At 40.7% G+C, this 14,268-nt stretch overlaps 1 protein-coding gene across 1 annotated transcript; it reads right to left on the bottom strand.

The window, feature by feature from the left end:
* Window positions 1–2,519: 2,519 nt before the first annotated feature.
* LOC148367190 (growth arrest-specific protein 1) lies at window positions 2,520–12,833 on the bottom strand. Its single transcript, XM_088334010.1, has 2 exons — window positions 11,459–12,833; window positions 2,520–2,648 (listed from the first exon to the last, which is right to left on the bottom strand). The coding sequence occupies exon 1, from the start codon at window positions 12,503–12,505 to the stop codon at window positions 11,747–11,749; it is 759 nt and encodes a 252-aa protein (XP_088190136.1). The 5' UTR covers window positions 12,506–12,833; the 3' UTR covers window positions 2,520–2,648; window positions 11,459–11,746.
* Between the last annotated feature and the right edge of the window lie 1,435 nt (window positions 12,834–14,268).

The raw sequence follows: 14,268 nt of genomic DNA, 5'->3' as shown, positions 1-14,268 counted from the left end.
GTTATGGGTCTAATATTCCCTGTGAAAGAATCTGACAGTTGAAAACTCTCACCAAAGTTTGTTTTATGGAATTGTGCTGCAGTTGGCCGTGCAGTCATTCCCACTCACCCCTCTCCTCCTTCGCACGCCTACACTGCGGCTGAACCGCAGGCTGGCCACGTCCTCTTCACTGGTGGACGCCATTCCCACCGCCGTGAAAGAAGAGCCGAAGAGGTGCGGCCCGGCCCCTGTTTGCTCAAGGGTTCCAGGTTTGGCGGGTCCCCCGGTTTGTGTGTCTGTGTGTGCAGTTGTGAAAACCCAACCGAAACACATTGGACTCGAACAAGAAACTTCAGGCTGATAATTCGTCCAGGCACGCTGGTTAACTTTTAGCAGGACCGTAATTTCACAACTACAGGATGCACATAAAAGTATAAGATTTTCTTCAAAATGTGTTGTATGCCTCTGATGACCCTTTTCATGTGTTCATGGTGGACAGCAAAAGCAACCATGACAGAAGAATATAACCACGACTTTTAATGAAGGTAATTTCTTGCTTTGCGGCGTACTGTGCGAAAAGATAAGGTCCTAAGCACAATAGTGTCAGAACCAGAACAGATGGTAAACCCAACTCGTAACGTTTCACTACAAACTTTATTCCGGAAGCTGAGAAGTCAGGTATGGGAAAGCAAGCGCCAGCAATCCGGCGATCGTTGGGCAGTAGGAGCAGGGAGCTCACAGTATCGGAGCATGGTCGGAAGGCAGGAACGAGTTGAGTAGCCGGGACGGGCGATCGGAGCGTGGTCGATGGGCAGAAACGAGTCAAGTAGCCGGAATGGGAGATCACAGCATGGTCGGTAGGCAAAAACGAGTTGAGTAGCCGGGTCGGGAGATCAGAGCTTGGTCGGTGGGCAAACACAGGTCGGGTAGCCCGGGCGGGAGATTGGAGCATGGTCGAAGGAAGGAAAAAGTCAGGGAGCCAGAGACGATTGGGAAGCCAGGGGCAGACGAGCAGGATACAGGTAAGGACGGGACGGATGGGAGCCAGAGTCAAATAGTGCTTGCCTTGCATGTGCGGAGGTTCGCTGACGGACTGACAAGGAGTGAATGGAAGCGTTGAGTTTAAACAGGAGGGGACCCAATCAGGCAACAGGCAGCAGCTGGCACCAGATGAGCGGGCATAGGTAAGGGCAATCGGTAATTGTGACAAATATGGTTCTTGATTACATCCCTTTTGATGAAAACAGAAGACGGTAATGGATATCTGCAATCAATCCCTCGTGGACGGGCTGACTTCAGAGTACTCCAAGGATTTGCAGCGAGCATTTTTTCACAAGATACGTTTTAGGTATTTCCAAGCAATTTTATGTTCGATAGATACAAGTCACGTCAATGACACTCAATGGAGCTACAAATAAGTTAGCTAGTGCTACTGCAGCTAAAACATAATGCTCAAATTTATGGTCATGACTGTAAATGAGAAACAATTTTAACAGCGTTCATTAACAGTCGATTTAAAGTTTGATGGCACCCTAGATAAAACATGTTAGCATATACAGCTAATGTTAATGTCTTACCTTTGCCTTGTTGAGATACCTCCTCCTGTCATCACAGAAATGTAAAAGTAACTGCTAGGCATCCAGACTTTTAGAAGGTTTTAGATTGGTCTTTGTCCGTGAATACACTGGTCCAACAATTGCTTAGACTTTCGTTTTGGTAAAAGTTTTTATTTTTTTATTTTCTAGAGACGGATTGTGTCTACCGCTTTTGCCTTAGTGTGTGTTAACTACAGTAAAAGACTGCGTCTCCTGGTACGGTGCACCTTATGGTCCTGAAAACCCAGTGTTTCAATTTTAAGGTGGGAAAAAAAGGTAGAAATATATTTCATGAGAACACCTTCCCTGCTTTTTGATAATCAAGATGCTTATGGCAAATGTGAGATGACACTTTGTGTTCTTTTGTAACAGCATTGTTTTTTGCCTCGGAACTCTCCCGTGGATGCTATTTTCGACCAGTGCCTTTCTTTCAGTGAAGTCATGAACAGTGACCTTAACTGGGCTGCTTTGCTGCCTCAGGTCCAGTACAACTTGCCGTCACCGACAGAAAAAATAATTCTGGTGTTAACCAGAAAACCCTGAAGGAGTACATCAGTTCATGCCTTTAAACTCAAGACCTCTTAGATCATACAGCAGAACACCAATCCGAAATCCACTCCTGAGTGGCTTAAAATAACTAAATAAAGGTTCTGGCGTGGGTAATTCTGGATTTAAATCAAATTGAAATGCTGTTGTGTGACCTTAGATGGGCAGTTAATGCTAGAAAACCATCCAATAGGGCAGATTTGAATAAATTTTGCAAAAATTGCAACGAAGAGTGGGCCAAAAGTCTTTGTCTGATATTAAAATAAGTTTGAAGATCTGTAATTTTCTTTGAGTGACAAATGTGTAAAAAAAAATTTAAAGCAGGAAGGGGCCAATGCTTTTACACAGCAGTGTATTTATTAAAGATTTAAAAAAGCCCAACGTGGAAATAAAATGGCAGATTGAAGCTGTCGCCTCCTGAAGGCGTTTTGTCAACAGCAATGCTGGAAAAGTCGAGTCGGCAGCTATCGTCATCATCAGGAACAGCTGGATGGCGTCCACAAAATGGGAGGAGAAAGCCCGGAAGATCTGGCGAGACATAGTAAAGACATTTTATAATGATATGATTCATACTCGAGACTGGGTAACAAACAGAGACGCCGAAAAAGTGAATGTTTCACATGTGGACCGCAGTTAGGAAAGCTGAGGCTTGCAGTTTTTTACTTTGTTCTTTCCTTTGCACTTCCCTTTTGCAAGCCTGAGAGTTTTATTGGAGTTGACAGCTTCGCACTACGGTAACCTCAAGTGGTCATAAAAGCTTGTGTAAACAGGCTGACTTGTTTACACCAATTCAAAAAGATCATAGATTTGACTTTATACGTAACTGATAATGTAGAAAAAAATAAATTTTCATTTAGTTCAATTACTACTTAGAAATCTATATATTTCACAACAGAACAGAAAATACCTTTCAGACATGGAGCCTACTAAACCTAGCAACCACATATTAATTGTAAAAATTATTCTGTTTTTATAGGCCTGCATATCAAGAATTCAATTTCTTTAAACTGTTTTCATATTTCAAGTAGCAAGTTATTTAATTCAATTTTGATACCCCATGTTCTATTCAACCACATTTAAGCTAATACAATCCATATAAATGTATTCATAGAATTTATTCTTTTTTATTTTCTAATTCCAAATTTAATGACATGTGACGAGTAACTGCGGTCAAGGTTAAAATTACCAACACAGGCCTAGTGCGCCCTCTTGTGGTTTAGTGTAAGAATAACGTGTGAAGTGATATACAGTACCGGTAATATAATTTTAAAACTTACTGATATAATGATGTGGTAATAATTTCACAGATTAGTTTTACCGGAGTAAAAGTCGCACCCTGGTTCAAACTACAACGAAAAGTACAACTTATACTCCGAAAAATATGGTAAGTGAAGTAAAACTACTCACTTATTTTCTAATAATACTTCAAAGTGGGTCCGTTGAATTTTGTGTGTTCAATATCTGCTAATCAGCAATAATTTCAGTGGATAGTGATAAACCGGGTATGACAAAAATGAAGCAGAGTTGATTAAACAATACAATAGAATATCAGTTGGCTAGTCACACCAAGTTCAACTTAAAAAGAAAAGTATTTGTTGTCCTTGGAGGGTTGTCAAGACAAACTTGGTCGATGCGTGTTTTGAAACTACGAGTGGCCCAATATGAGTCTTTGTTCCCAGCTGGACTTGAAGAATTGCAAACATATGCAAGAGAACATTCAAATTTGTTCAAAGATGCCCGGGAGTGGCCTGGCTAATTGTGGGAAACGAAACCAAGTCTCGACCTGGTAACAGAGAGTTCTCTCCCTTCATCTAAGATGAAGAACGATTCCGGAAAACGCATCGGCAAGGAATCGCTCGGGGGTCGAAACTCCGCGTTTAGGCATCCGGCCAGACTTTGTTCTCGTTTTAATGGCGCCCACTGGGAAGATTACTCCCATATTGGATTAGAGAATCCTGCAAAAACTGTTGGGCAAGCCTGCTTTCCGGGTAGGGTTAGTGGAATAAACTATTCAGAATAATGGAAATTCTATGTACAGATTTATAGTGATTTAAAGACTGGAAATACAATAAAGTGGCCCCACTCAAAATGTTATTTATCATCATTATTTACTGCCTACCATTTTCTGAAGACGAGCAGCCAGCTTACACCGTGTGAAGGATTTTCCAAGACACACAAAATGTTATCCAGCATTACTTAAACACACGATTCAACAGAATAAAAAATAGATTGTACTTTTGTTATAAATAGATCTCAAATCTAGAAACGCACCGACAACATCCTATCACTGAAAAGAGTTACCATGAATTATGGACTACAAACCGATATTTTTCCCTATATTTTAGCTTCCGTTGCTTTAAATACGGTGTAGCTCATCTTTTTTTTTTGTTTGCGAGGGCAGATGGTCGCAAGGGTGACAGTGGTGACTTCAGACTTATGCCGGGCTCTTCCCGCGGATCTCCTCAGCTGTAGTGCCCATGGGAATCCCGTGTCGACGCGCCTAGCAGGTGGCTCAGAACTGGTGCGGACCAGAAAGAAAATCCTCATCTTTTAGTGTAAATACTTAAGAAAATGGTAACCATACAATTACGCATACTAAACACTAAACAACCCATCTGGAAACATTTCTTCCATGTTTTTGCAAACATTCATTTAATTTACAACAGGAGCAAAACGTAAGGCCTGGCAGTAGCCCATGATGGGAAAGCAGCTGCCCTTCTTTAGAGAAGTGCTGAGTCGGTTCTTTCACTTCCACAATCAAAAAAAAAAGGATGGTTGAGGAAGCAGCGAGGGTTAAGGAGGTCTTTGTGTTTGGGAGAGGGCCAGCATCTCCACGAAGGCCGATGAGCCAGCCCTTTGTCGCCTTTCTCTTTGAATTTGCAGTCGCCGTACTCTTCACGGCCCAAATAACATCAATAAAATAATACTAAAACACAGTTAAACTCACAAAAATAACATACATTTGTTTTTAATAATTTACAACCAATTACAGTCTTTTGAACCTAAATTCATAATGCATTAATAAAAAAAGCTCTGATCGTTGATATTACCAGGCCAAATTGGCCTTGGGCACCTTTTAAATATGTTCGATCCATCTGGAAATCTGAAAGATATGTTTTCTCATGGGTCACACTAAACTCAGGCCTTCACTTGTTTTATGATGGAAATTTTCCCTATACTGTATATAAGGACCACCCTACACTTTGCAAAAAATGAATATATACCTGAGATGAAATTGGGCTCACATTAAAACAAAATGTGACGGACGGTGTACTTCACTTGCTGAACATTTTACTGAAACTTGATTTGTTAAAGCACAGGTGTCCATTATGCTCAGATCTTCAACGGATTCAGATACGAAAATTAACATGGCAAATTGTGATATTCATATGAGAGAGAGAGATATCTATCTATCTATCTATCTATCTATCTATCTATCTATCTATCTATCTATCTATCTATCTATCTATCTGTCTGTCTGTCTGTCTGTCTGTCTGTCTGTCTGTCTGTCTGTCTGTCTGTCTGTCTGTCTGTCTGTCTGTCTGTCTATCTATCTAAATATAGATTTATCCATCTCTCTCTCTCTCTCTCTCTCTCTCTCTCTCTCTCTCTCTCTCTCTCTCTATATATATATATATATATATATATATATATATATATATATATATATATATATATATATATATATATATATATACATACACAGAGAGAGAGAGAGAGAGAGAAAATGTATGCTAAAAAAAGAGAAAAAAAGAAAGCAGAAATACTGTATCTGCAAAAGTGGGACACTTTTTAATCCTTTATTTTTTTCAATACGTCTTCGCTGTTGTTTATTTTTAAACGTGTAGACGGGTACCATTTGAATCTATGTTTGCAAACCTTTTGTGACACCTGACTTTGTCAGGCCGTCGAGGTTTGGGCAGGGGGCAAGCACGCCCCCTCGCACCGACACCATAGAGCAGGTCGGTCGTTGACTGCGGCTGGATGGTTATCATGAATGGAACATTGTACCCCTGAGAGACAAGAGCCTCCTAAATCCAGAGTCCCTCCCTTTTTGGCCCTGGCCTATGGAAGGTGGGGGTTGGGACGGGATCGCGGGTGACGGCGGGGTAAGAAAAGCTTGTCTCTGAGAAATGCTGAATTCAGATCATTTTGTAAATTGACTTATGGTGAAGCGATATGGAACCCTTGGCCCCCTTTTTGTCCAGCCCCCTTGTACAACGCTCAACTCGCACATTCGCCCCAGGAGCTGCCCTCCCCGTGTTTGTTTTGATTTGACTCCCAGAAAATGGGGGAAAGGGACGGGGGCTGCCGTCTTGGAGGAATTTAAGATGCATGGTGCTGGTCAAAAGTATTGGACTCAAGACAATAATCTGGGGGAAAAAGCAAAAAAAGGAGGGGGCTTTAAGGGGGGGAGGTTGTATTTCAAGTACTTTTGTCCAGTGTTGCATGGACTTTCAGGAGGTTGGAATGGGTTTTCTGTGTGTTATTAATCCAAGACAAATTTTTCTAAGGCTGTAACGATTTCAACTACTTTGTGATTTTGTAAACATTTTATTACAGAACTCACAAATGAAAAGGTCAACGTTTTTCTTCTTCACCGTGTTTGTTTACATCCAGGATTGACATGGTAAACCGGTCAAAATAAGCTGAGAGATGAGCAGTTCCTTCAGAGTTATTATTACTGAATATCCTGGGCACAAATAAGCGACAGAAAATGGCTGTGATAATTAACCTTTGCAAAGACTAAGATGACTGACAATCACTTTTGATACTAGAAGGGCAATTTGTTAGCCAAAATGAAACAAAAATAAAATGCTAAAGTGGAAATTCGCTAATCAAAAGTCTTTGTCCATACAGATTCTGACATTTATGATATGATGACACCCACGTTTTCAAGGCCACTTCTTGTTACAAGATCAAACACAACTAAGATAACGGGAGAATCTGTATAATTATGACTGAATAAATGAAGTTCCAAATGACTCAAACATTTGATGTAAATGAACTATACAAAAACGACTAAATATAGGCAATGACATATTTCAATTTTACAAACGGCATCCAGTCATCCATCCATCCGTTATCTGCACCACTTATCCTCAGTAGGGGCGCTGGAGCCCATCCCAGCTATCTTCGGGCAGTGGGCAGGGGACACCCTGAACTGGTTGCCAGCCAGTTGTAGGGCGGCATACAGTCATTTCCACTTACACTATTAATTTAAAAACTGGTCTACCTACAGATCGTTTCGACCACAATTATTTAGCGGATAACTACAAGTACAGACACTGCCCTACATACGAACGAGATCAGTTCCAGACGATCGTTAGTAGGTTGAATTTGTTCGAATGTTTATTCACTGCTTTATTTTGTTGGGAATTTATGTGTAAGGTTTATGTAAGTATGTTTAAGGCTTAGATAAGTAACCTGTATGTTTTTTTACTAAAAAATAAACATTTCATAAAATTATATGCTCTACAAAGTAAATAAAGTTTAACTTACTTTTGGAAGATGAGCTTCAAGAGTTAGGTGACTCCTCTGCCATAAAGAGTGGCCCAAAAAATTGCGATCCAAGCATTTTCTCAAGAGCATCAAGCTTCCATATTCCACTTTCATTTTAAATGAAACGGCTCGCCTCTTCTTTACACTTTTCACCAACCATATTGAATGGATGCATGAGATATTAAACAAGAAAAATGTCAAAGTTCTTAGCACGCTGGAGATACAGTATAGAATGTTTACACGCGAACTAGGAAGAGGAAGCGTATTTCTTCTTTGGTGTGGATGCTGGGTGACCTCTCACAGCGCTACACGCCGGTAGTGGGGGAAAGAAGCACTACAGTAATGTCCTGCACTCGGAAAATGGTGCACACAATACAAAATCTAACTTACAGCAATGTCCAGATATTTTTCGACTTACGAAAAAAATGTTCGCATCTACCGTTTTTAGTAAGTAGGGGAGAGTCTGTATTAGTTCTTTTTCCCCAAAAAAAATATTACTTGATATAAATAATAAAATTAATGAAATAATTTTCCCTACTTATTAGAATTGTTTTCTTACATAACCTTTAAAATAAATCATAATGGATGTCAAATATTATTAAAAGACTACATTTAACTGCTAGTGGAATGAGAACTAGAAATATGACTATTATACATGCTTACAAAGAAGCATAAAAAGCTAAAATAAATACGATTTAATACAACAAGGTTAAAAAGAAGTCATTTTTACAGGTTGAAAACCCTGGGATAAATTCTCTTTCCTAAACTACCGTTACCAAATGTTCTTCCCTATTTCATATAGGGCTCCACTAAAAGCAAATTAAAACAGTATTTGCACCAGAGTACTTGTGTCAAGCCAACTTGTTAACACCTTGTTTAATGTGTAAATGTTGCGGTGAGTTCTTTACACTTCCTTTGGGTCAACAACTTCAAATAAATAACCATTGAGTTGAAAAACAAATTCAGTAAATATTCCACACCGACCTCGACTTTAATCCTTGACTATCATATGGATTTTCATGTGAAAATACATTTTTAAAAAGGCATTTGGTTTTACTTATTTAACATTTTATTTAAAAAAAACACACCAGTTAAAAAAATGGTAAAATACACTTGATTATTACACTTCTTTCATGTCATATAATCATATCATTCTGAAAATCATATTTACATATTTTCTTCTTCATTACTTCATAATTTAACATTTAACATAAAAGAACTTCATGATGGCGCAATTTACAATCTCATGGCTTTTAAGTATCAGGCTTCTGATAGCATTTCTTCATTCGGACGGAAAGTCTTTTAAAGGGACAGTGTGTGTTATGAAGTGTCCGGGAGCGGTAAAAAGAACTTAATTAAAAAAATAAAATAAAAATATTAAGAAAAATATTAAGCCCCCCAAAAAATGAAACTATCATATAAAGGTGCATTTTTCTAAATATTCATAGGTCGGGAAATTTGAATTTATTCAGCATAATATGAAATAATTGTCAGCTATCTCGCTTCCACGGGTACCCAAATGCAAAAACCTTGCGAAAGGCTGGGCAAAATAATGAGAAGAAAGATATTATGGTTTGGTCACTTTAAGTATCCGTAGTTTGCATTTTTCATGGTACTTTTCATCGGTCGTTTTTCGTTGCACTACACAATACAGCAACATCTAGTGGTCAAATAATAAACACTGTCCCTTTAAGGTACTTATCCTTGCATAATAACTTGAACAATGGGGGGATTTCATTTTTTTATGACCGTGGATTTGGCGCAAAATGGGACCGGAGGCAGCAAAGGTGAAGAAGCAAAACAATGTAGAGTCAACATACAGTAAAAGAGTTGGCGGTAATAAAAATGGATCGGGTGGGTGGACATTTAACACCATGAACTTAAGGGGTAGAAGAACCAAGGATTTTTTGACAGGAAACGTGCTATAACACAATCGCATAGAGAAGTTGGTGTGAGCAGGAAAGGAAGAAGGCCAAGGGGCAGAATAGGGGTGTGCAGGGGGGATTTGAGGGTCTCGGGCACAAAAGTTGAGTGGAGTGCAGTTCTCCAGTTAATTTAAGTACTTGATCCCGTCCCCCAGCAAATATTTGAAGTGTGATTACCGCGACAAAAGTGAGAGTGTAAACAAGCCAGGACGGGGCCGAGTCTCGGTGTTTGTCCAAGCGTCTCAATAAAGCGCTCCCAAGTAGCAAATGACAACAAAAGCAAACAAATGTAAGCCACACGCGACTAGAAGATTGCAATTACGATTGTTTGAGCTCGGGAAAAAAAAAATCTGGGAAGCCTTGATGATGCTAAAGTTCGCCAATGGCAAGGAGGTCAAGGTGAAGGTTCTGTAAATATTCAGGGTCCTTCTTAATCCGCTCTGTTTAGGATCAAGAGGAGTCTGTAAAAAAAAGGCAATAGATGATTTTTACCCCTTAATCCAGTTTCATCTGTTGGAAGGATTGTTTGGAGTCCGGTTTAGAGAAGAGGTATGAAATATGAAGCCTTAAGACAGGGTGTCCAACGTAAGGCCTGCGGGTGAAAGATAGCCCCCTATGAAGACCTGAGTAGGCCACAGACCTGTTATTAAAATAACTCACCAGTCATTATGATTTTCTAGGAAAATTGATTTATAACCTATTTTTACCATGCTTTCTGATTGCAACATCCTTTGCTGTCTGGTAATCCTGGAAGGGGGATACCACATGTGCGGTCCCTTATCAATGTTTCTTCATTTTCCTCATGTTGAGGTTTTTTGAGTTTTTCCCTGCCCTCATGTTGGTTCCAGATCAGGGGATGGTGTAATAATAGTCTGAAAAAAATAGTCTGTGTAATAATCTGTGAAGCCTTTTGAGATTCTTTGTGATTAAGGGCTATACAAATAAAAATGTCTTGACTTGATCATTACAACCTGATTACAACATAATAGTCACATAATAACAATGTAGTATTAAACTAATAACTTATTTTAGAATTTCAAATTGGTAGCACATTGCGCTAATCAGTAACAAAGAAGTAGCTATTGGCTTAAAAATATTAGTGAACCCTGCTTTTGGAATGGGGTCCTGGATTTTGTCTTTTGAAATTTTGGGGGCTACAAATCAATTTGTGTCTTTCACATGTCCAAGTTTCAAGTTTGTATTTAGACATAAGGTTGGGCTACAACCAGACTAGGGTACTCGTCAAGATCCAAAAAAGAAATTCTAAAACACGGGTAGGCAACCTCGGTCCTTGAAGACAACAGTCCTGCAAGTGTTTTTCTTCCAAGACAGGTGATTCAGATCACCAGAATAGTTCTCAAGCTCCTTCAGAGCTTGCTAATGAAGTGATCATTTATATCTACAAAGAAGAGACTGTGTTTGCCCACCCCTGCACCTGCTGTAGAAGATAAGTGGTCTTTTTTTGATAGAACACAAACTTTATCGACCACAGGATATTCAAACCAGTGAAGCTTGAAGTTAATGTTGATTTAGTGTAGAGGACTGCTGTTACTTCCATTGTAGAAGGAAATATCCTTAACCTTGAATAAGTCTAAAGTGTATGTTCTTGAAGATTTCTGTGATATAATATTTCAGTAAAAGGTTGGTCATTTCATGATATAAAAATCCTCCCGATGAAGAAGACAAAGTCACTTGACAGTACTGTACTTGAAGGTTTTTTTTCTATGTATATTTTTTTCCAAATGCCAAACTCTCAAATAGAGAAGTCCTCAAATTGCCCTCATGATTTGCAGATTTCTACACAATCTCTTAGTGCAGAGGACAGTTTGGAAATGTATCCTTAACTGTAAAGACTTCTTTAGTTTTCAGAACAATCTCAAATGCAAGAATCCAAAGTGTGACAGAGATTACCTAAAACTGATAGCCGAAATCACTGTTGAGTAGAAACATAACCCAAAGTAGCGGATTTGTAGGTTTCCAAGTAACTGAATCCAGTTGCTGGAGATTAGCTTCCTCAACAGTGAAGAAATCCAGTTGTTCTGAGTTCACTCAAGGTTCTAAAGACCATCTCAAACGATCCAAAGTGTTGACAGCAAGGGTGAAAGCCAGCATCACCTCTTCCAAGCGCAATGACTTCAAAAGCCTCTCTATCTAGTCCAGGAGCTCATGGGTCTCCCCTGATAAAAAAATCCAACAGTCTTACAACCAACTACATCCCAGATGGAGAAACAAGACCATCCCGACTATGGTCGACCTCTTGGGAGCTGCAGAACGGTCGCTAAAGACATCTTCCCTCTCTTGTCTGGCGTCGTAGTCCTCATCTTCGTACACGTCGTCCACCTCCGGCTGGTCCGAGATGACGCTGTGGTGGTCCCCTATCGAGCAGAGCTTGCTCATGTTCTCCTTGACCACCTCGCAGAAGGGCCTCCCTTCTCCGTCGCAGACGCAGTTATTGAGCAACGCCCCGTCAGGGATGTACAGCATCTGCTGAATGGTGGCCTTGCACTTAGCCGAGCACTTGCGTCCGTTGAAGAGCTGTCCACAATAGGACAGGTAGGCTTCCAGGGACGCGTGGCAGTGGCTGTCCTCCACGCAACGTCTCCGGGCCTCCATGCAGCCGATTCCCCCGCCTCCGTCGTCCAGGTACCGGCGCGGCAGGCAAGGTTCTATGGCTCGCTTGGTCCCCAGACACTCGGCGTCCTGAGCGCATTCGCAGCTCTCCAGGTCCGGCCCGCTCCGGGTCCGGTTGAGGCGGATCAGCGCGTTGATGCAGTGGCTGGGGCACTGCCGCCTGGTGCCCCGCAGGTTGCCCTCACAGGCAGCCTGGTACTGGCCGTAGGCGAGCTCGCACTCAGGTTCGGCGTGGCAACGCAGGATGGCCTGCCAGCAGATGAGACGCGCGTCCAAGGCCACCAGCACCCACGGGAGCAGTGCCAACGCGCAGCACCAACATCTCATGCTTAGGAGTTAACTCAAACCCTTCTTCCTGCAGCACATGGTCAAAACCTCTCAGGCGATAAAGCGGACAAAAATACCTCGCAGAGTCCCGGAAAACACGTCATGAAGTCACCACGCGTGGGTGCAAAAGCAGAGTGCATGAACTCACGCTCCAGCTCAAGTTCGCTGCTTCCAGGTTTCACATCTGCGATGCGTTCACACACTGACTGATGCAAAAAAACTTTTTTTTTTTTAAAAACTCTAAAAGTATCCAACGTTTTCCGCTGTGTGCGAGTATCCTTTGTCCTTCGCGCGCTCTGCCTTGTGCTGTTATGCTTCGCGCTCCACCGAGCTTCCCTCACAACACCCCTCCCCCAAGAAAGAAAAGTTTTTTACATGCACCCCCCTCCTTCACTCCTCTCTCTCTTTCTCTCCCACTCACACAACACACTCACACACTTCTCCCCCCTCGAAGCTCATTGGTCGCCATTGACTAGCCGCTCTGTGCGCAAATCCTCTCCTGTATAGTCCCATGAGAGCCCTAAGAGCAATGATAGGCTTGGAACGGGTGCCAAACGAGAACCCATGCACATTGGGCACGTTACTTTAAAAAGTAATTATAGTTTTTTTACTACTCAAAAATAACAGAGTTACTTTATAGTAAAAGTAACTAGTTACCAATGAAAGTAACTATTATATTCATACCTGTCAACCTGTACGTTTTTGCAGCACAAAGTATGTTTATTATGCATTTTAAGACGTGTAAGACGTACAAGAATATCTGCACGGAAAAATGCAAATTTGTCAATTATGGGTACCATCCGGTAAACACAGACTATCACGAAACGGCAAATCAATTAAGTCTAACGAGTTCGCCGCGGTAGCCTCTATCTCGGTATGATTTTTTTCGTTGCAAACGAAGCGAGCGGTTTGATGCTACTGTGCACATGCGTCTGCCGCCTGGGGATTTTCCATCATGCATCATTGCGAAAAAAAAATGGTGTAAGATTATTTTGTATTTTGTAAGGTAAAATACAACAGTTTGTACGGGCATGGAGCCGTGGAGGTTGACAGGTATGTAAATTAGAAGTTATTTTCTGAGCTGTATTTTGAGTCAATTGAATAGAAAAGAACAGACAGGTAAGTGTGTTATAGAACCTCGTAATATTTGTTGCACCTCTTTAGCAACATTTTTATCTACACTTGAAATTCCAATAAGAATAAACAGTAAACAATATGATAAAATAACAATGAGCAGCAAACAATACAAAGTGCCTTCTATGCTTCAAGTAATTTGTTCTCAACAAAAGTCTATTGTAAAAAATATTATATTGAGTTACACTCTATAGGAGGGGTGTCAAACTCATTTTACCTCGGGGGCTACACTATAAAACAAGCATTCCGTCGGGGGCCGGACTAGTAGATTAAAGAGAAAGAAAAAGAGAGACAAAGAAATAAGAGAAAGAGGGAGGGGTAAGGAGAGAGGGGGGACAAAGAAAGAAAAAGAGAGAGAATGAGAGAGCGTGAGAAACAAAAGATAAAAAGTCGTGAGAGAGGGGGAAAGAAAGGGAGAGGAAGAAAGAAATCCAAAGAGAAATAGAAAGACAGAAGGAGAGAAAAGAGAAAAGAAAGCTGCAAAAGGTATGAAAAGAGTAAGAGAAAAGAGAGAAAATGAAAAAAGGAAGTTAGAGCAAAAGAGGTTAAAAGACACAGAGAGAGAAAGAGACAAAGAGCAACAAAGGAAGAAAAAAAGAGAGACACAGAGAGTGAAAGAGATGGAGATC

The sequence above is a fragment of the Urocampus carinirostris genome, chromosome 4, assembly GCF_059441175.1.
Source record: "Urocampus carinirostris isolate Australia breed hairy pipefish chromosome 4, RoL_Ucar_1.0, whole genome shotgun sequence".
NCBI classification, from domain to species: domain Eukaryota; kingdom Metazoa; phylum Chordata; class Actinopteri; order Syngnathiformes; family Syngnathidae; genus Urocampus; species Urocampus carinirostris.
The sequence above is the reverse complement of the archived record's forward strand: the minus strand, read 5'-3'. Positions and strand labels throughout refer to the sequence as shown.